The 21,352-nt window shown below is 57.5% G+C and overlaps 2 protein-coding genes across 3 annotated transcripts in view; one reads left to right on the top strand and one right to left on the bottom strand.

Moving 5' to 3' along the window:
• The window catches only part of SDK2 (sidekick cell adhesion molecule 2), a 264,995-nt gene extending 247,453 nt beyond the window's left edge, over positions 1-17,542 (bottom strand). For both annotated transcript variants that reach the window (XM_053893046.1, XM_053893047.1), the window contains exon 1: positions 17,024-17,542. In XM_053893046.1, the coding sequence (XP_053749021.1) occupies positions 17,024-17,087 (64 nt within the window). In that variant the 5' untranslated portion in view covers positions 17,088-17,542. The remainder of the gene's footprint in view (positions 1-17,023) is intronic.
• LOC109277153 (translation initiation factor IF-2-like) lies at positions 17,536-18,998 on the top strand. Its single transcript, XM_019466672.2, has 2 exons — positions 17,536-18,494; positions 18,693-18,998. The coding sequence occupies exons 1-2, from the start codon at positions 17,855-17,857 to the stop codon at positions 18,848-18,850; spliced, it is 798 nt and encodes a 265-aa protein (XP_019322217.2). The 5' UTR covers positions 17,536-17,854; the 3' UTR covers positions 18,851-18,998.
• Positions 18,999-21,352: the final 2,354 nt, after the last annotated feature.

Below are 21,352 nucleotides of genomic sequence, written 5' to 3'. Positions count from 1 at the left end.
GATAGCTTCCATGTCCTCCCTGCCTGTGGTGACAGACTAACGGGTTGGCCGGGGCTTGGGGACAGGAGGAGAGAGGCCAGCTGTCTTCAGGGCCTTGGCCTCTCCAAGGAAACCACCACCAACAGCGCCCGAAGCCTGAGGGCTGGGCGGATGCACGGTGCTCAGCCGTGCCAGGCTGTCGCAGGGTCTCCATGTAATTAGAGCGGAGCCCTTTGCTTGGCTTTCGGGCTTGGCCAAAGAAGAGAAGAGCCAAGCAGAGTTGATTCAGAAGCCCTGGCCTGGCCCGGAAGTCCCAGCTCAGAGGGGAGGCCTGGTGAGGAGCCAAAGGCAGACATTCATTCCTCTGGGGCCACTGTCCCCCAGGAGACAGGTGCTGGCATGAGGCAGAGCTGAGGCAGGAATGTGGAGCCTGGGGCAGGACGGGGAGAGAGGCTTCCTTAGGCCCAGCACATTCCAGGAAGACAGTGCTGGGGGAGGGGACAGTGCTGGGGAGTGTCGGGGGCACACCCAGGGGTCACTGCTCTACGGTGGGTATCAGGGCAGGGGACGGAAGGGCAGTGTCCAGTCTACCGGGGTGGCCCCTTAACCCTCAATCTTTCTCTGTCTTGCCCTTCCTGGGCCCAACCGACAAGAGTCGGTGCTGGCTGGAGGCCAGGGATCTCCAAGAAATCTCTGTGACGTTGGGCATTTTCTGAATCAACTCTACCGGCCCGTTCTGTGGTCGAGAGGATGGTCGAATCCAGATCCGTGTGGGTGAAACACATGTGTTCAGAAACGCGGGACCCTCCGAACGGAGCCTGGCAAGGGCTTAGCGCTGTGTAAACGGTGGCTCTGACCCAGTCTCTGGATTCCAAATGCATTTTTATATCTCTGGAGTCGGAATGCATCCTCCTGCAGATTAAATGGCAGTATCTTTTCTTCCTTAATGACACATAAAATAATGATGTGTCTTGTAATTGATGTCTGAAGGTCAATCAAATACGGGACAATGATGACAATGAGCGTACATATGGGACCGGATCACTTTCATCGACACCTCCCATGTGGGCGGAGCCCTAGGACGCTCTTGACGTCCTGTTCCGTGTGGAAAAGTCACGGAGAACTGCGGATGCCGGACAGGGCAAGCACCTGAGGTCCCTGGGGGTGGGGGGGGGGGTGCTGCTGCGGGGGAGACGAACACAAGGTCACGGGCAGAGCTGTGACAGGCTGGCAGTCTCTGGTAGATGGGCCAGGAGCACGGTGTGGGGTGCGGGGGACAGGGATCCGGCAGGAGCCCCTGTGACTCACAGTGATATGCCACGTACTGGGCTCTGTGTTAGGGCTGTGGCCACATATTATCTCAGACAAGCCTCCCAATCACCCCATGAGTGTGAGGGAGTTTTGTCCGTCTTAAATCCACACTTTAATGGAAGAGGAAACCGAGGCTCAGAAAAGCAAAGTCATCTGGCCAAGTTCATTTAGCCCGTAAGTGGCCAAACTAGGCCAAATTATGGGCCAGCTGTGGAAATGGGGCCAGGCTGTTCTATTCATCAGCAGTTAGAGGGCAAGCAGGAGAAACAGAGAAGGCCTTCGCAGACGGGACCTCGGCCTCCCAGCACGGCCGGGTGGGTGAGAACTTGGGCTCTGGGTCTGCCCGGGGCCTGTTCCTGAGGTCACCCCTTACAAGCTATTCAACTCTGGGCAAGCTGTTCGAGTTCTCTGGGTCTATTTCCTAATCCACACGAGGGGGAAGGTATGCTTCCTCAAAGGCCGTTGAGAGGACCAGACAATCCGTGTAAAGCATTTGGAAGGACATCTGGCTCACCAGAAGCTCGCACTATTCCCTGAGTCTGGTGACTCCAGAAGCTGATTGTCCAGAGTTGAGCCGCAGGCTCCCCCGACCCTATGCGTGACCTCAACCGTCTCGGGCTAGAAGCTGGGGAAGCAGAGGGGGACCCAGGGGTGTGCCAGGGAGCTTGGTCCCTAAACCGGCAACCGGCTGCCGCTGTGAAGAAAGGAGAGTGAGGGGTCTGGCTGCGGCCATCTGTGCCTCGTCCCTGAGTCCCCATCCCGCAAAGGGCTAGTGAAACCCCCCACACTCCAGAGACTCTGGGGCGGGCGGAGGAAAGGTAAGCAGGTGGCCCCTCTTCCAAATCCACAGTCCAGTGGCTGACTCTTGATCCACCCTCCCTCCCCCAGCAAATGCCGTGGCTGCCCTGGGGACATCTGCCCCCAGACCCCCAGTGCCCCAGCTCACAGCTTCCCTGGCTCCTGGGAGCACAGCCCTCGCAGCTCCCAATTTAGCTGACGTGACCATCCCGTAGCTCCGATGGAACTGGAAAGAAGGTTCAGAGAATCACAGCCCTGCCAGAGCCTGGCTTGCAGCACCGGTGAAAACCAAAGGGCCACCACACATAGATGGAGCCCACAAAGGGGGCAGGAAACCCCGAGCTCCCAAGCTCTGTGGCTTGGGACGCCTCACTGGGCTCTCCTGGTCCCACGTCCTCCTCTATATAATGAGGAGCTCTTTATAATCTGACCTTAGTGGTTCTCTGAGTTGCCCTATGGTTGTAGCTCACCTACTGCCCCTTAGGGAGCTCCAGGACCCAGGGCCCGAGGAAGCATATGGGGCAGGAAGGCCACAAGCCCCAAATGCATGCGACCATCCCCCATGTGGACAGGAGGCACAGTCACCGTGCTTCGGACTGCTGCTCCCCTCCTGAAGCTCACATAGTTTCTACAGGACGTCTGATGCCAAAGATGTGTGTGCCCGGAACGTAAGCACCGTCTGGGCTGGGGCCACGTGTGAGGAAGCCTTTCGAGAATGAGGCCAACACAGCCTGACCTCAGTGTCAGCCACCACCAAGGTGTGCATTTGCTGCCTGGGAGCCGCTTAGCAACTGAAAGGATAAAAATGAAGGCTCCTCAGAGGCTCTTGTCAGTGCAAGGGGTCAAGAACGAGAAAGGAAAGAAATCCAGATTGGAAAAGAAGTTAAACCGTCTGCATTCGGAGAAAACCCGATCACCTATGTAGAAAATCCAATGGAGCCTACAAAGAAGTTACTAGAACTAATCATTCAGTCGAACCATGTCACGGAGTCCCAGATCAACACGTCAAAATCAACCGCATTTCTATATCCTGGAGACAAACAGCTCCTAGTCGACATAAAAAGCATTTACAATTGCATCAAAAATATGAAATATTTAAGGGTAAATGTGCAACGCCTGTACTCCAAAATCCATAAAACGGTGCTCAGAGAAACCGAAGAGCTAAAGAAGAGAGTGGAATCCCACGTTCGTGGGCCAGAAGATTCGACGTGGGTCCTTCACGCTGACCTATTTTATCAATGCAGTTCTGGTCAGAAATCCCAGCGGGTTTTCGGGGGGAAAATCCGATTCTAAAATGCATATGGAAATGTAAACTAATTCTTTTTTAATTTTATTTTGTTTATTTTGAGAGAGAAAGAGAAAGCACAAGTGGGGGAGAAGCAGAGAGAGCAGGAGAAAGGAGAATCCCAAGCAGGCTCTGCACTTCCCAGTGCAGAGCCTGAAGTGGGGCTCGAACCCATGAACTGTGAGATCATGACCTGATCCAAAGTCAAGACGCTTAACCAAACGAGCCACCCAGGCGCCCCAGTGGAAATGTAAACCGATTCTAAAGACAGACAGGCTGGTTCTAAAATTCATATGGAAACGTAAAGGATCTAGAAGACCCAAAACAATTTTGAAACGGAACAAAGTCAGAGAACTGACATTACCTTGTTTCAAGCTAGACTCATCGCAAAGCAACAGCAAGCACGAGAGTGTGCTACTCGTATAAAGACAAATAGAGAAATGAACCAGAATACGGTGTCCAGAAATAGATCTGCACAGATACGGACTACTGATTTTCCACAAAGGTGTGGAGGTAATTCAGTGCTGAACGGAAAGTTTAAAACAAGCGAAAAAAAAAAAAAAGACTGCCACCATGAGATATACATTTGGGGGAAAGAAAGATCTCTACTAGGCAGAGAGGGATTACTAAGGGCACAAGGAAACTTTGGGTGGTGATACATGTGTCCGTTATCTTGATTTTTGTGGTGATTTTACAGGTTACACATGTGTCAAAATGATTAATTTATACTCTTTTTCCTTTTTTCTTTTTTTTTAAATTTCTTTTTTTTAACGTTTTATTATTTATTTTTGAGACAGAGAGAGACAGAGCATGAATGGGGGAGGGGCAGAGAGAGAGGGAGACACAGAATCGGAAGCAGGCTCCAGGCTCTGAGCCATCAGCCCAGAGCCCGACGCGGGGCTCGAACTCACAGACCGTGAGATCGTGACCTGAGCCGAAGTCGGACGCTTAACCGACTGAGCCACCCAGGCGCCCCTCTTTTTCCTTTTTTAAGAGAGAGAGAGCACACTGGGGAGGGGCAGAAGGAGACGGAGAGAATCTTTTTTTTTCAATGTTTATTTTGAGAGAGAGAGAGAGAGAGAGCAAGTGAGGGAGGGGCAGAGAGAAACACACACAGAATCCGAAGCAGGCTCCAGGCTCTGAGTTGTCAGCACAGAGCCTGATGCGGGGCTCAAACTTGTGAACCCCAAGATCATGTCCTGAGCTGAAGTCGGATGCTTAACCCACTGAGCCACCCACTCCTGGAAGAGAGAGAATCTTAAGCAGGCTCCACACCCAGCATGGAGCCCAACTCGAGGCTCGGTCTCATGAGCACAGGACCAAGAGTCAGTGGCTTAACCAACTAAGCCACCCAGGCGCCCCAAGTTATACTTCTTAAATATGTACGACTTATTACGGCAAAGCAAAAACAAAGCCTCCAGGATTCCCCAAGGACGATGGGGGCTCCTCCCACCCCACAAGACCTAGGCTTCAAGGTCACCTCCTCTGGGGCAGCGTTCTCAGGTCTCCCCGCCAGACGCCCAATCACCCGATTCCACCTGTACTTAGCGCCTGGCACACTGTCCTATATTCGCGGCCACGTGCTTCATGCCCTCTTTTGCCCGTGAACAGTTTGAGAGCAGGGACCTGACTTGGCCTTTGCTGGATCCCAGGCACTGTGCCTGGGGCACCGTAGGTGCTTAGAAAATGCTTGATGAGCCAACAGAGGTTTGAGGCTTTTGTCATCCATCCACGCACCGGGTTACTCTGAGCTTCTAGCAAAAGCTGCTTCGGCCAGTGATGACTTCACGGCCCGCCCTTTCTCCCCCAGGGAGGAGGCCTCTGGGCTGGCTTTTTGCTTTCTTTACGGACGGGCATTGAGAGCGAGAGCTTCTGGTGGTGAGGAAGGAAGAAGGGAAGGAGCGGTGGTCTGCCCCTCTCGCGCGCAAGGCCTGCAGCGGGCTCACGGAGGTCCTCCGCCTCCACGGGAGGGGCTCAGCACAGCCACCACCATGGCAACCGGACTTCTCCAACCTCTAGGCTGGACCTCCTCCAAGTGCGGCCCCTGGACCAGCGGCATCACCTGGCAGCTGGTCAGAAATGCCAGCCCCTGGCCCCCACCCCAGAAGCTCTGGGGGTGGAGCCTGGGAATGTGCATTCGGGCAAGCCCTGCACGGGAACTGAATGCAGGCTCCGATGCGAGCCCCGCTGCTCCGGCCCACCCTCTCACCTCCATCACAAGGCTGGCTACACCAGAGCTCCAAGAATGTGCTCCTGGGGCCCCAGATGTGAGGGTGCCCCTCGCTCCTTTGGCCTTCCCTCGATCCTCGGGTGCCCCGAGGCCCGGCCCTAAATGCGGCCGCCGCCTTCCCCCATCTGCGTGCCCGCGTCTCAGAGGCACGTCTTTGCTTCAGCTCTGACACCGAGCCTGGGCTCAGAGGACTGGGGCCCTGAGCTCTTCCCTGGCAGAGGTACAAGAATAGCTAGAGTTGGGGGCCTGCTCCCTGCACCCTGGGGCTGGACATTCCAAGTTCCTGGACAGACAATAAGCCCTAACATTCCAGGCGAGGTGGCAGGCAAGGGGCGCGGACAATGGGTCTTGTGTTTCTCCCCACGCCTTCCTGCGGGTGTGCTCACCCCGGGCTCTGCGGAAGCCTGAGCCATCAAAAGCACAGTGGTCCACTCGGCTGGCCCTGCTTCCCTCTCTCTGCCCAAGGCCCGGGCTGAGGCTGGGGGCCCCCCGTCACACCCAGCTCACTCCCTGGGGCCGAACAATGTTCCTTGTTCCTGGAGGTCTCTAGCACCTTCTAGGTTCTTCATCCATCAAGGCCTTAGGAGAAAGGGGTTAAATGCCAACGCCTCTCTTCTTCCCACCCGGGCCCTGGCTGCTGTCCTCCTGGGGCAAGGGACAGCAAGCAGTGAACACAGCTCTCCAGCCACCCGGAGCCACAGCCAGAAGCATCTCCCCTCGCCCTGGCTGATTTCTGTTCATTAATGCAATCACATCAACACTGACAGCAGCCTATTTATTACTGCCCCGACGACAACCATTTTTCACCCAGTGATGCACAGCCCCATAATGAGCTTGGGCCAGAGCTAACGAGGAAGTCCTCTCGACCCTCCCTGGCAGCTTCAGGCCTCACGATGGCCTGCCCCCGACCCACCGCCTGCCTGCATTTGCTCTGCCGGGGCAGGGAAAAGGGGTCCCAATGGGAAGGTCAAGGGCCGCTGGGCTGAGCCAGCCAAAGCTGCGTGAGGCCAATAAGCATGCTGTCCATGGGGAGAAGGCTTCAAGGTTGACTGAGCAAGAAGGCCGGAGTGCTGGGCACGGTCTCAGGGCAGCAACACGTCCCCCATTCTAGGTGCCAAGTCCTTGGGCCAGGGCAGCGAGAGATATAAACAGTGATGGAGACAGCTGGCCGCCCGATGGAGCCTGGGAGTGCATGGATGCTTTCAGCTTCAAGAGAAATCTCGAGGAAGGGACTGAATCGGACTGGGAACACTTAGTGAGTGCTGGCTGGGCCACGGCAGGACACCAACTCCAGTAAGACCCTGCTTTGCCAGGGGATGGCGTCCAGGAACCTCAGCTCTTCTGGAAGGCACCCGCATCTCCACGGGAAAGACCCCTGTGCAGTGGACATAACTTATCACAGAGGCCAACGCCTCTCACTAAGGTGACCCTCCGTGCCCTCACTCAGTGCCCTGCCCCAACAGCGTCGCCGCTGGGCTGGGTGGCTTGGAATGAAAAGGGGGCTCGGGGGACAGCCCAGGGAGAGGCCGGGAGCCAGACCCCTGAATCCTGAATGGTATGGAGCAGACAGCCGGAAGGTGAGGGAGGACCCAGAAAACTCTGACCACCCAAGCGTCAGGATCACCTAGCGAGGGGCTGACAGCCTCACATTCCCACCGCCCATGCCCTTGAAGGCTCCACCGCCGCCACGGTGGACGGTTATGCTGGCCCGGGCTTGATTATGTTTGGGGCACTGCTTCCTCAGGGGGAACTATACGTCTACAAAACATTACAGAAACTTTTAACTATAAATGGCTGAAATATGTCAAGCATCTTGGAATCCTACAGATGATGTGACCCAAGAGATCACTGGATTCAAATTCTTCAAAACCAAGTTTTGACATCTATCCCAGGGGATCCAGGAAGCCACGGGCAGACATACCACACCTCCTTTAGCAGCATCCGTTGGCTTTAAAATACCCTTTGTGTGTTAAAATAGAATTCAGATAGGCTATGGAATAGAATGCAAATGTTCGTATATTTAAAACAGAACCTATAAAGGAGGAAAAGGTCACAGGGCTAGGGGGCAGCCTCAGGCTCACGGCCGGCTCCCCGGGGCCTGTGTCTATCCTCCTCTACCACAGAAGTCCATCACCCTACAGCTCGGAAACGCAGTGTTTAAGGCCCTCCGTTCCCCAGTGAGGACACGGAGGCCCAAAGGGACCAAGTGAGGACGGGTCTCGCGATCCGAGGCCTGCACGGCATCGCGTCTGTTACCCTCCCCCTGATGGTACCATTACCCGCAGCGGCCTTCTTCAAAGGGTTAAATTCATTAATTGGGAACGATAATTTATGTCTAATGCCTCTACCCTTGCTGATGAAGGTTATTATCTAAATTCAAGGAGTTTATAATTAAAGAAATCAGTCACACGCACATTAAAAGATAATTCAGAATCAACAAGGCCAAAGTGCCAAACGAGACATCTAGACCGTCGGCATCCTGAGAGCACAGAGGCATCTGTGGGGATGTGTTCTAGCTGGCGCACCTTGGGGGAGAACGAGGGGTGCAGGGTGAGGGAGAGGGGAGGGGGCCGAGGGGTTCCGGGGGGTGGGGCAGCTGAGCACGTGGAGGGCCATGGCAGGGAAGGGGAGGGGAGGTTGCAGCCACACGGAGGGCCAGACCGTGGGGGGCTTGGCACTGAGACCAAAAGCAGTAGCAAAGCCCCTGGAGTGAAGGCCTGTAAGTAGGGTCTGACCTGACAGGCCTCAGCGTTTAGATCTTATCACCAAGACCCCATGGGAGAGCAGATGCGGTCTCAAGGGAGAGGTCTGACTTCCCTTACAGAGAGGACAGGCCACCCCCGGCCGCACTCCGTGCCCCACCCTTTTCACCCAGCCAAGCTGGGGCAAAGTTTGTGGTTAAGCCAAGCAGTACAGTGAGCCGCTCCTGACCAGACCAAAAGCGACGGCCTGGGAAGCAGGTGACCCGTGTTCATCGTCGTTCACCGTCACTTTCTTACACATCGAGTGACCTTAGCAAGTGTCCGAAGTTCAATGCAATCGATGTTAATAATGTGAACACTTTCTGCCCAAACTCCTTCGAAGGTTGGGATGAAGAAAAAAAATGAGTTTGGCTGTGAAAGCCACACACAGAAATTTGAGGTTTTATGAAAGGATCCAATAAACACATTCACCTTAAGGCCTGAACAGCTAATAACCCCTTAACATGTGGGTTCTCTGCGGTGTATTTGCATTTTAAGTTGGAGCCAGAGAATGTCTTAACCGAATGAATAAGCCCGTAATAGCATACGTTTAGATGCCACCGGCTGGTCTGTGAGGGATAAAGGCAGCAGAGGCATTTCAGGACATGACGCACGTCCAATTGCAGACCCACAGCTGACCCTGCTTCCCCAACACCAAAATGGTGACAAAAATCACAATGACAAGCACTTATACAGCATTCGCTATACACTGACTGCTGTCTGAGAACTCAGCAGATCTTATTAAACCGTGTCATGACCCCATGAGGTAAGGACTCCTGTTATCCCCGCTTTGCCGATGAAGAAGCCGAGGCACAGATGGGCTCTGCTACTAACTCATCCAGGGTTACCCAGACAGTAAATGACAAGTAGGATTTGAACCCAGGGAGTCATCCACATTTCAAGCTCCTCAGAGGCCTGTGCTGTCCCACTGGGACCCTCCGACGGCACGTTCTGGATTGGCTCTCGCGGCCCAGAGCAAGAAATGGGGCATCTGTAGCAGATCCATAACTGCCTCCCATCATGTGGCAACAACCCAAGCGTCCAGGTGCCCAGCCGTATCTCTGACCATTCCTCAGATTCCGAGCCACGCAAGTGCCTCCGTCACCTGCACCTTTCCAAGACCAGGTGCCCCTTGGCAGCAGGGGCTGGGGTTCCGGGGTCCTGGCTCCAGCAGGCCCTTGACAGTCCCTCATGGCTACCCCAGAAGCTGAATTCCCTCAATGGGCCACATGATGGCTAATAACGTTTCCTCCCCTTAGGATTATCGTATCATCAAAATTTCATCACTGCTCTAGGTCACTAATAGCTTCCTGCAGGGCATCAAACTTTAATTGCCTCTTCCCTGCCCCATTCAGTTTAAAAGACTCTTGTGCGGCTTGGTCACTGGCACCCAGTCATGAGTGCCCCCAAGTGACCTTAAGGAGACTCACCAAACATCTCTGGGTCCCCTGGGAGGGGACAGGGGAAAGACAGAGAGGCACAGGGGGGTTCGCATCCTGATCTCTCATATCCTGCCAACCTGAGGCCCAGTGAGGACACAGCTAGGATAGAGCAAGAGCCAGGGGGGATCAGGAGGAGGAGGAGAAGTTCCAAAGGCTATTTTTGCTTTAGTTTACTTATTTATTTTTGAGAGACAGAGAGAGGGGGCAGGGGAGGGGCAGTGAGAGAGGGAGAGAGAGAATCCGTGCTGACAGCACGGAGCCTGACACGGGCCTCGAACTCAGGAACCGTGAGATCATGACCTGAGCTGAAATCAAGAGTCAGACACCTAACCGACTGAGCCACCCAGGTGTCCCTCCCAGGGCTATTTTCTCAAACTCTACCGTGTCCCCTGGGCCAGCCCTGGTCTTCTGCCAGCACAACTGAATGGGCAACTCATCAGCAAATGGTCGTGTCTCTCAGGGAAAGTACCAGTGAAGGATGCCATGGAGGCAAGGGCAGCCTGGGGGAATGGGAAGATGACAGGCACTGGGGTCACAGAGCCCTAGGTTCAAATCCTGACTTCCTAGCTACACGGTCTTGGGGAGTTAATCTCTATGAGCCTCAGTTTACCCACATGATGGAGAGCAGAGGTAACGGTGACACTTCCCCTAACGCTAATACCTAGAACTGCGCACCAAATATGACTGTGCCTCCTCCCTGGTGATCCTAGGACAGGGAGAAAAGACCAGATCGTTCAAAACTGGGGGAGAAACACAAGCCGAAAAAGAAGATGTGGGTAGAGATACCCAGGGGGAAATCCGAGAACTCCGTGCCACCTGAGATCCCATCTCGAGACCAGGTGGAAGGGCCAACGCAGAGGCACAGCTGGCTGTGTGAGCCGGCTGAGCCCCTGCCACAGGCCAGGCTCCATGGAGGGCTCCGCTCGCCTCAGGTCCTGCGCTCCCCGCCAGGCTCCTCCCCTGGCACGACTGATGTACGAGAAAAACGGGGATGGGATGTAAGCGACCGAACCCAAAGTGGCCCGGGGGTAGCGCAAAGCGATGGAGCTTGCACCCAGGTCGCCCCAATTCCAAGGCAAGGACCGCCGCGATGCAGGACCCTTCTCAACAGCTCAAGGAAAAAAAAAAACCCAAACCGGGGAAGTGATCGCACCAGACTGGGGCTAACTTGGGGATGCTTTCCGGATGGCCCCGGCAGGAGTAAAGTAATTCTGTATGCAGTGCACTTCTGGAGACCACAGAGTCCTCTCTGCGGTTATGGAGGAATGCTGGACATCACCAGCGCGCCTCTCTTTTCGCAGCACGAGGAAGGAAGCCTGCGCTTCCCACCCCCTTGCCACTGGGCGGGACCACGTGATCAGTTCCGGCCAATGGGCTGCAAGGGGAAGCGATCTGGGCTATAGCATTTAATTGCAGATGCCACGACTTCCTCTCTCTCTTATGTATTTCAAAGGGGGCCTCCAAGCACTGGATGGGCCTTACTCCCCAAACCCCCTAGGTGTCCTCCCAATTTCATACAGGTACAGTTCAGCTAGTAGGCACTCAAGAAGAACCCAAGGGTCACGCAATCCAGAGGCCGGACTGCCAGAAGCAGCTGTAGGGCCAGAGGCAGGAAGAGCTGGGAGTGAAGGTGAGAGAGTCTGAGCAGGGGTTCTGAGCTCAACAGCAACACTACCCGGTTCTGCGTAAGCCTGGGCCAGAATCTCTGGAGGACAGGGCTCCCATCCTTGGGGTGATTGGCTCAGCGTAACGAGGGCTTCACGGCAGGTGGCTTATGTGATGTACCGAGGAGCCCATCAGAGTGGGTGCCTGGTCAGAGAGGAAGCTGGAGAAGGAGGGACAGGCCGATGACAAAAGATTCCTTAGCTAAGGGTCCATTCATTCATTCATTCATTCTTCATTCGCTCATTCATATTCCTCGACCTCATTCTCCATGGTAGGCACTGCCCGAAGTGACTAGGGATACAGCAGTGGATAAAATACAGCCTCCACCCCCACGAGAGGCCAACAATAAATAAATAGACAAGTCAATATATGCCAGGTGAAGCCGAGTGCCATGGAGAAGGTAAAGCAGGGGAAGAAGTTCATTCTTGGAGGTGACATGTTTTCAGGGGCTTAGGGACAGATGAGGGACACTAGGGGAAAGTCTTGAAGGAAACAAGGAGTCAGCCTTGCAGACATCTGGGAGGACTGGGCATGACCGCAGGGACAGCAGGACCTTCAGATGCCAGGTGGGAGTCCAGAGACAGACCGGGCAGTTCCAGGAACAGAGAGGTGATCAGTGTGGTGGGCAGAGTGGGTGGAGATGTTGGAGAGGAGGCAGGAGGCAGGAGGTGTGGGCTGTGACATCCTCCCAGCCTTGTGGCCAGTGCGTTATAAGCACTTATCAGTTACTCAGAGCAGTTTACGGTGATTAGGATCATCTCATTTAACACCCAAAAACAAAAAAACAAACAAAAAACCCCCCTACGAGGCAGCCATAGTGATCTTTAACATTTACAGATGAGAAGAGTCTCAGCTCTGGGTCATTCAGTGGTGGAGGTAGAGGCCGGGAGCCCTGCACCATGTCGGTGCCCAAACCTGGAGAGGGGCCTCCGCAGGGCTCCCTGGGCTCAGGGAAGGGCTTTCTGGACCAGACACCTGGCTGGGGAGACCGATGAGACCAGCTGTGCAACCCCCCCACCCCCCCATCAGGACCCTGAGCAGCCCCGGGTGGCCCCTTGCTGGACACTGACACTGCTCCCTGGCCCTGCCCTCTGCCCAGCGTGTGGACAGCAGAGGGGGCGGCCACGAGGAGCAACCAGGATGTCTCAACATCCGGTTTGTTTTCTTTTCCATTACAGGCAGTGAGGCTGCTGCCGGCAGTCACTCCTGGCCCATTTGTTGCTATTGGCATCCCAAAGCCCTGAATTATGATGACTAATTCCCACCGCTTTAGGCAGCTCGAGGTCCGTCTGTGGCAGTGTGCTCCAGGGGGAGCCAGGGTGGAAAAGCCGCAGGCAGCACTGTAACACCCAACATCAAATCCAGCTCAGTCTCCTGACTCCCCGAGGCGTAAGGAGTCAGAAGGATCGGGGAGGAGGTGTTCCAGCCAATCAGACGACTTCTTCAACCACAGCCAAATCCCAGGATAACCAGCCACGGGGACACTGTCTTACAACCTGCTTGTTTCGTAAGATAGTGAGTCCCCCATCACCAGGGGTATACAAGCAGACACCAGATGGCCACTTGTCCCAGGCTTATGGGCAAAGAACAACGCTGGATGGTTTTTTGTTTCTTTCAAGTCCAACGTCCTTTCATTCTAGTCCTCAGGACAGACAACAAGTTCATTCTCCCTTACCGCTTAACTTACAGCCCAACTGTGTCCTGTGGTACAAAGTCAAATGCATACCAATATGCAGTTTAACACATCATTGTAAAGTCGGCCGTTCAGGCACTGTTTAAACAGAGAACTGCTGTAAAGGATTTGGCCTCTTTCCCAGCCGCCCTTCCCTGATGGAACCAGGTTCCTGGCCCCTACTCTGGCCTTCCAGTAGAGGACATAAGGGAGAGAGCGGTCGATAACTATTTGCCGAACACACGCACGAAAGGAAGGGTTTCTGAGGCAGGTGTCGGGCTGCCAGCACGATTCAGCCTCTGGGTAGGGGTCCCGAGCTGCTCTTCCCACGCAGGGGAGAAACCCTGCAGCCAGTAGAAACACCAAACTGTGTCACCCATCTGGCCACAGCCAGAATGTTCCAGACTCCCCAGCTGAAGCTAAGGGGCGCACAGGGCAAGGGAGACAGGGATGCAGGGCAGAGAGCCGCCTCTCTGGCCCTGGGAGAAGAGCACGAAGGGAAGCAGGGACGCCCCCCAGGCCCACTCCTGTGTGGGGCTTTGACACGCACCAGCTGAGCCCCAGGCAAGCAAGACACTCGGCCTCGTGGTAATTAGCAAGAGGCCCTGATCAATAAGTTATTTTTTGCTGTCAGTAATTAATAATTACAGCTTAGCCACACCATGTAATTAAACTTTCATCCCGCTCCCTTGCGTGCTGTTTGCCTTTTATTGTGATTAGCTCCTAGCACTAAACTTTCTCCCCTTGGAGCCTTCAAGAGCCTCCGAGGCTGGGCCTGCCAACGCTCATACAGGGGTCTGTGCTGCCTGCTTCCCTCAGCTCACAGCCCCTTTTGTCCCTCCCCCAGGCGCCGTGCTCTCCTAAGAACCTTCTGGACCAGCTGCTACTGCCCTCCTTCCGGCCCCTCGGCCTCCTCAGGATGTGCGCCAACAATAATTTTCGTGGCACCCGCAAAATCTCTCGAGAAGCTGGCGACAATGCACACGTCCAGGCTCCCCTGGGCATCTGCAGTCAGAGTACGTGGGAGTGGAGCCCAACACGGCCGCAGGGCCACTCACAGCCGACGATGGGGCCACAGAAGCCGGAAGTACAAGAAGCATCTTGGAGGAAGGAGAGGCATTCGTGGTGTTTTTGGTGGGTGGCCGGGGCTACTCCTCATGGTCCTCTGGCTGGTAATGTAAAAACCATCATCATCGTCACAACAATTACCCTTTATCGAGCACCTCCTAAGTGCCAGGCACCTGCTGAGAGCTCCCCCAAATACCTCGAATCCCTCTTTCTACAACATCACTGCACTTAGTTGAGGAAAAGCATACGAACTGGCTTGACATTGAGGTTCGGGGGAAATGGTCGAATGGCTTTCAGTATAAGCAGGTGATGTGGCCCAGGTCCAGCAGCCGAAAAACACCAATGTAAGTCTAGACAAAATCCAGCGGCGGCCAGCGTGAGGTCTGTCCCAGAGAGGTACACGGCCTGGTCCCTCATTCTGTCATGACTGGAGAACAGGGCTGAAGGGGCTCAGAAGCCACAGACAGTGGCGTGGCTTCAAGTACCCCAAAGGGTGAAGGGCATGGCCTCAAACTCAAAAGAGAAGCTAAGAGGAAATGCCACTCTCTAATCCCAAAGCAGACAGGAAAGGACCCCGCAGCCCCGTGGCCTGCCCCTGCCCGCCCCCCCGGGCCCCTACGCACAACACAGCACTGCCCCCAAGTCAGGCCGAGACCAAGTTCCCACAATCCTTTGCACAGTTTGTCTCCCGCCAGGAGACAAATGGGGAGTACCCACGGACTCTGGAAAACACTCTCTCAGAGCCAGAGAACACAAAGGGAGCAGCAGGGGACCCAGGCAGCCTCACTCAAAAAGGCAGCAAACAAGAGAACCAGAGAGAGGGGGAATCAATCGGAGACCTTCAGCGATTCTGACAGGGCAAGCCCCTTAGCAGGAGGACAGAGACAGGAGGTGGCCCGGCCTTAACTTCCGCTGGACCAGGGGATCTTGGCCTCAGGTGGATGGGACAGTGTTGGCTGGGACATAAAGAGGCTTGATGACCCAGAAGGAAGGGCCTTCAGGTGCCCTGGGGACTCCTGATGGGCCTGGGCCTGGATGGGCGGGAACTCAGGAGCCCACCTGCCACATAGAAATCATGCCACTGTGGGAGTCCGGACAGCAATGAAGTCAGATGCCTCCAGACAGGGGCTGACACCCCCAGAGCCCTCCCAGTCTCCGGGCTTTCAAGCTAGTTGACCCACGGGCATCTCAGAGCAGATCTGTGAGGTGCCCCCGGGGCAAGCTACACCCTGTCCCGATTCTGCCAGCCTCGAGGTCCTCCTGGAACCCTTAAAAGAAAGGCCCTGCCCTAGCAAACCCACTCCAGCTGCCGATGGTCCTGGTTCCAGGGAGAGAAGGGCCCAGAACACACCTGGTCCCTGACTCTGCCCCCAGAACACCCAGCAGCCTTGGGCAAGTCATTTAACGCCCCCTGGACCTCAGTTTTCCTCTCTGTTAAATGGTTGCTAGAGTAAGCTGACCTCTAAGGTCCCTGCCTGCTGGAAGATTTTATGATGATCGTAAAACTAATAATAACTTTTATTACCTTACATTTACAGGGCCCCTTACAAAATTTCTAAGTGCTTTAACGTAAATTACCTTGTAAAATCCTCCCCTCAACCCTGTGAGTGAGAGCTGATTATTCTCATCTCTTTGATCCGGGCTCCCTGAACTGCCTGACGCTGGGCGCAGTGGGGTCCCTTCACCCTCGCCGCTAGACGACCCCAGGGCTGGGGTGGGGCCCTTCTGAGAAGCAGCCTCCATATGCCGGCGCCCCCGGGTAGGTCCAGGCACGCTCCCGAGCCTGGAAGAGGGAAGCCAGGCCCCGCGAGTCCTGAAGCTCAGCCCAGGCTTCGTCTCCTTCCGCCCCCAGCAGGCGCCGCTCGGACACCGCTGGCACCACTGTCTGGATCTGCGAACCCCAAAGGCAAGGAAGCACCGGTGCGGCCGCCCTCCCCCGCTGGGACCTGCCCAAGGGCTGGGGGGGCGGAGGGGGGGATGTCTGGGCATTTGCCCTCTGGAGGGGGGCAGCGCGGATCACGCCTCCTCATCCCTCCTAACGCTCCCACCCCCAAAGCAGCTCTTCTCCACCGCGAGGCTGCTCCATCCAGGCAGCTACAGGTCAGAGACAGGAGCGGCCGGTGGAGCGGGAGGGACAGGCAGGAGGCTGCGTGTGTCTGGGGGCGGGAGGGGAGACGCCCCAGACCCTCCCCGGGCACCACCCCCCGCTGGGTCCGGGCCGCACGCGCGACATCGGCTCCAGCCCCGCCCCGCCGAGCACCCCCGGCCCCAGCGGCGGCCCCAGCCGGGCGCGGGCTCCCGTATGTGGCCAGGCCCGGCAACTGCCCTCCCGGGGCCACCAACCCGGCTCCCGGCGCCCGACTCGGGCTCCCGCCCGCCACCCTCCCGCCCCGCTCTCTCGCCGCGGGGCGGCCAGCGCGTGCCCGGCGGGGCCCTTCCCGCGGACGCCGAGCGGGGACCCGGAGCCCGGCCTGAGGAGCTCGGGAGAGGCGGGTGCCGCGCCCGGCACCGAACCGCGCGCCCCTCCCACGCCGGCCCGAGGGCACCCGAGGTGGGTGGGGGTCGCTACCCCTCACCGCACCCCGGACGACGCCTCCCAACACGGACCCCCCCCCATCTTCCCTCCTCTGGAAGCCACAAGTCTCAGAAAGATGGCCCCACCCCCGAAAGAGAGCCCCCAAAACTCGAGGAGGGGATCCTGAAACTCCCTGGAGAGGGCTCTGCCCAGACTAAGCCCCGTGTCCAGGAGGCCCCCGAGAGGCCAGCGAGTCCCCGCCACCCTCCCCCTCCTCCAGCACCCTCCCCAACCCCACGTGGGGGTGGCCCTCCTACCTTGGGCTCCGGTCGCGCGGATCCGGTGAAGGGCCAGCAGAGTCCAGACCAGCAGCCCCCACATGATGACCAGCCTCGGGTGGGGGGTCCTCCGCACTGTTTTATAATCCTGGGTGGGGGCCTGGGACCCCGCGGCTTCGTCCGGGGAGACTGTCCACGCGGCCCCGGCCGGGGGCTGGTAGATGCCCGGGAGGGGCAGCGCTGGCGACCCCTTCCTCCTCGTCTGCTGTCCAAGTCCGATCCCGGAGGCGCGCCCGGAAGGCGAGGGGCGAGCAAAGAGAAAGGGGAAAAGCCCGCTCTCGGATTCGGGGCTGCTCCGTCTTCTAGCACCCCAACTCCGACTTCTCCCAGGCGGGGCGGCCTCCGCGATCCCGCCGGGTCGCGGGCCGGGCTCCGGAATGAACCGGCAACTTCAGGAAACTTCCTCCCGTGGCCACGTTGCCCGCCCCCCGCCCCCTCCCCGCCCCCTGGTTGGGTTCTCCGGGCGGACGCAGTCACGGCCGTTCCAGGCGCCGGGCCCCCGGGGCCGGGCGGGAGGCGAGCGCGGCGGGAGACGCGGGCGCGGGGCGTCTTTCAGGGGCTCCGGTTTCGGGGGGCGCGGTTAGCATAGCGGTCCGAACCTCCCCGGAGCTGAAGTTTTCTTCTCTCTAACTTTGCAGGCGGCATCTGGCGGGGCCGAGCCGCCCCTCTCGGCTCCACCGCCCTGGCGCCCAATCCGCGGACGCTCGGTCCTTCCCGGCGGCGCCGGGCCCGGGCGCGCCCTCGGCTCCGCGCCCAGCGGGCTAGCAAACTTTGCGGGTCCCGCGGCCCGGCGCGCAGCCCCGCGCGCCCATGTCCGCGCCGGCTGCGGGGCGGCGGGGACGGCTGCTGGGCTCGGCGGCCCGGGCTGTCGCCGGCGCCCGGGCGCGGAGCCTCCTGCCGGCCGGGGACGGAGCCCCGCGGCGCTGCCCTCCGCCGCGCGCTGGCCGGGGCTCTCGGCGAGACGCACGGAGAGCCCGGCGGGCAGCCCCGGCTCCGGGGGCGCGGCGCCTCCTCGGACGCCCGGCGCTCGCCGGCCCGCCCGGGCCCGAGGAGCAGCGGCCGCCGCGCCCGCCCCGGCGCCTCGGCCGCGCCGCCGCCGCTCGCCGCCCGCCTCCGCAGCCGCCGCCGCTCGCCGAGCCCGCCGCCCTCCGCTTCCCGGGCTCGGCGTCCGGAGAGCCGCTCCTGCCTGCGCCGAGCGGGAGCTGCGGGGGCCGCGTGAGCCGGGGACGAGCGCGGCGGAGGCGGAGGCGGAGACGCGGAGAGGGGGGCCGAGCGCTACCCCGTGGCCGCGACTGGAGACAGCCTGCGCGCGGGGAGGGGGGTGGCGGCGGCGGCGGCGACGGCCCCGAGCCAGGCCCGGGAGCGAGCCCCGCAGACTCGCGGTCCGTCAGCGCGGCCGCGGGACCCGCCGGAGGGCAGCGAGGCCAACCACGCGCCTGGAGGGGGAGAGGTGCGCACCGAGCCCCTCCCCACCCCTCCGCCGGCCTGTCCTTCCGGCCCCGGCCCCGCACCCCTCTCTCGGAGGCTTCGTCGGATTCCCAGTCTCGCTCACAGCCCGGAACCCCCACCACCCTTCCCGTGACAGGGGTGGAGGGTGTGTTGGAAAGAGGGGGTCGGTCAACGGGTTGATTCCAGTTTCCCCTCCCAGGTCAGGCTTTCGAAGAGTCTGGAAACGCTCAGGGCCCAGAGCAAGACAAAAGGGAGGCCCGGGACTTACAGATGGCTGAGAAAGTGAAGTTGGTGCCAAGGCGTATGCATTCTTTGTTCCTTCTTTTCTTTTTCTTGCTTTCGAGCTCTGCAGGCTAAGGGGTAGAACGGAAAATTGGTGAGGGAGCCACAGAGAAGAGGAGTGGCCCAGAGGAGTGAGCCGGCCCAGCACCCGCATGGAAGAAGCCAGTTAGGGTTTGCAAGACGGAGTTAAACTTTCCTGGCCCTAGACGGTTTTGCCTCCCTGGACTCCTTTCTCCATTGGGGTAGGGGGGGAGGGAGGGGGAAAGACTGCTTTCACACATAATAGACACACATAATAATATTACATATTAAAACATTTTCTTCAATCTAAAAGTTCATTGATTTTGTCTGATTTTAAACGAAATTAAAACATTTTCATGGGCCCCAGTGAAAGATTGTGCTCCTTGGCATGGAGCTGCTGAGCCTTGGGGTTTCTGCTGGGGACCAAATAGCCCTTGACACCCCCCCACTTTTTACCAGGCCACTTTTCTCCTCTCTCCCTAGTGGTCTCTTCTAGCCTAGTGCCTCACTGAGGCCTGTCCTTTCCTAGGGCCCCGCACCACCGCAGAGGACACCCCCTTCTGATTGCTGGGGAGCGGCCACACCCACCGTGAACATTTCATTGCTTTTAGATTCTCATTTCACCTCCGTGGGAAAAGAACCGTGGGCATTTTCTGAAAATGGCCGAGAAGCTGGCCTGCCTTCTTTACAACCCTCCCAATCCCCTAATTCAAACACTTTGTGACTCTTTTCTCTGGGCGACTTGTGCCGCATCCCAGGCCGAAGCCCTTCTGGCTGGCTGACTGGTAAACAAGAGGGCTTCGGGGACAGGGTCCTAAGTACGGCCAGCCCTCCTTTCCCTTGGTGGCCACGCCATTTCCGGCTTCTTGGGGATGCCCGGCTGTGGCCTCACGCATCCACACTCTTACCTCCTCAACCTTGGGCTCAGGCCCTTCCCAGACCGCGGAGCACTGCCCAGGGTGCTGTTACACTCCTCGCTCACAGAGGGGGCCTGAGAGCTGGATTTGCTGGGAACTCCTCCTCAGCCAGCAAAGAGGCAGCAGGAAGGCTTATCTCAGTTCTCAGAGGGTGGGAGCTCACACTGCCACAATTGTCAGAAACCTTGGTGGCTTTGCCCTCTTCCTGTCCAGCCCCAGACTTCCAGCAGCCAGGAGTCGGCCTGTACTGGATGTTCCTGGGGCTCTGAAACAGCATTGCTCTCTGTGAGAAGAGACACAGTTGCATAACCATGCACTTTCTCCTGGGAGTCAACCGCCAAAGGTCAGGGCAGGGCACCACCCAGGGGCTGAGGTGGGGGGAGTTTTCCTCTGGGGTTGGAAGTCTCAGGCATGGTAGAGAGTAGAGGGCATGGGGGGCATGGGTACCCTATCTGCAGCTGCTCCAGCAAATCTCTGTCTCCAGCCATCTGGGGGTGGGGAAGGGACTCAGGGGCTCCGTCTGGCCTCAGCCACACACACACACACACACACACACACACACACACACAGGAAGGGAACTATCTGATTTTGCTTCTTACTGGAGTTTTGCTGGCCCAGGAGGAGGCTAAGCAGGGAGCCTGCCCCTTTGAGAAGGGCTCGTTACCGGGAAAGCCACTTGAAGACACCATGACCTCATTCTTGCCACCAGCGGTGTAATTAGAGGTCGCAAACCGTGCAGTTACAGTGGGTGCCACATCACGAGGGGCTGCTCAGCTTTCCCAGGCTCCACTCTGCTTCCCTCGTTGCAGTCCTGCCCCTTCCAATGTGAGTCTCTGTGCTCGGCTCCCCCTGGAAAACTCGGGACACTTTATAACATATAAACTTCATGTATATCCCGTCTCCCTCCACCACCAAGGCCAGCACTTTGTAGAAGGCTCTGTATCGTTAAAAGCCTCTCTCCATACATTTCACTCTGTGAATCAGAGGTGGGGGGGGGGGGGGGGGGGGGGCGGGGCACGGCAGCAAAAGTCACACAATTCACTCCAAAACAGAAGGGAAGGCCTGGGTTGCTCTGCCGGCTCCCTTTTCAAGTGGATGGTGTGTGTTAAAACGTCACCTCTCTTTTTTTTTTTTTTAGTGATTATCTTTTTTTTTTTTAATGTTTTTTTTTATTTATTTTTGAGACAGAGAGAGACAGAGCATGAACAGGGGAGGGTCAGAGAGAGAGGGAGACACAGAATCTGAAACAGGCTCCGGGCTCCGAGCTGTCAGCACAGAGCCCGACGCGGGGCTCAAACTCACGGACCACGAGATCATGACCTGGGCTGAAATCGGACGCTCAACCGACTGAGCCACCCAGGCGCCCCAAATGTCACCTCTCTTTTTTTTTTTTTTTTTTTCAACGTTTTTAATTTATTTTTGGGACAGAGAGAGACAGAGCATGAACGGGGGAGGGGCAGAGAGAGAGGGAGACACAGAATCGGAAACAGGCTCCAGGCTCCGAGCCATCAGCCCAGAGCCCGACGCGGGGCTCGAACTCACGGACCGCGAGATCATGACCTGGCTGAAGTCGGACGCTTAACCGACTGCGCCACCCAGGTGCCCCCCCCAAATGTCACCTCTCTTAAGAAAACCTTCA

The sequence above is a fragment of the Panthera pardus genome, unplaced genomic scaffold, assembly GCF_024362965.1.
Source record: "Panthera pardus isolate Hobbes unplaced genomic scaffold, ASM2436296v1 HiC_scaffold_3, whole genome shotgun sequence".
In the NCBI taxonomy this organism is placed as follows: domain Eukaryota; kingdom Metazoa; phylum Chordata; class Mammalia; order Carnivora; family Felidae; genus Panthera; species Panthera pardus.
Note: the sequence above shows the minus strand (reverse complement) of the source record. Positions and strands in the feature narration are given on the sequence as shown.

Excerpts from the sequence above, each read along its gene's own strand:
- LOC109277153 (XM_019466672.2), top strand. The coding sequence starts at position 17,855 with ATGTCCGCGCCGGCTGCGGGGCGGCGGGGACGGCTGCTGGGCTCGGCG. Across the intron at positions 18,495-18,692 it reads ACGCGCCTGGAGGGGGAGAG|GTCAGGCTTTCGAAGAGTCT; the intron begins GTGCGCACCGAG and ends TTCCCCTCCCAG.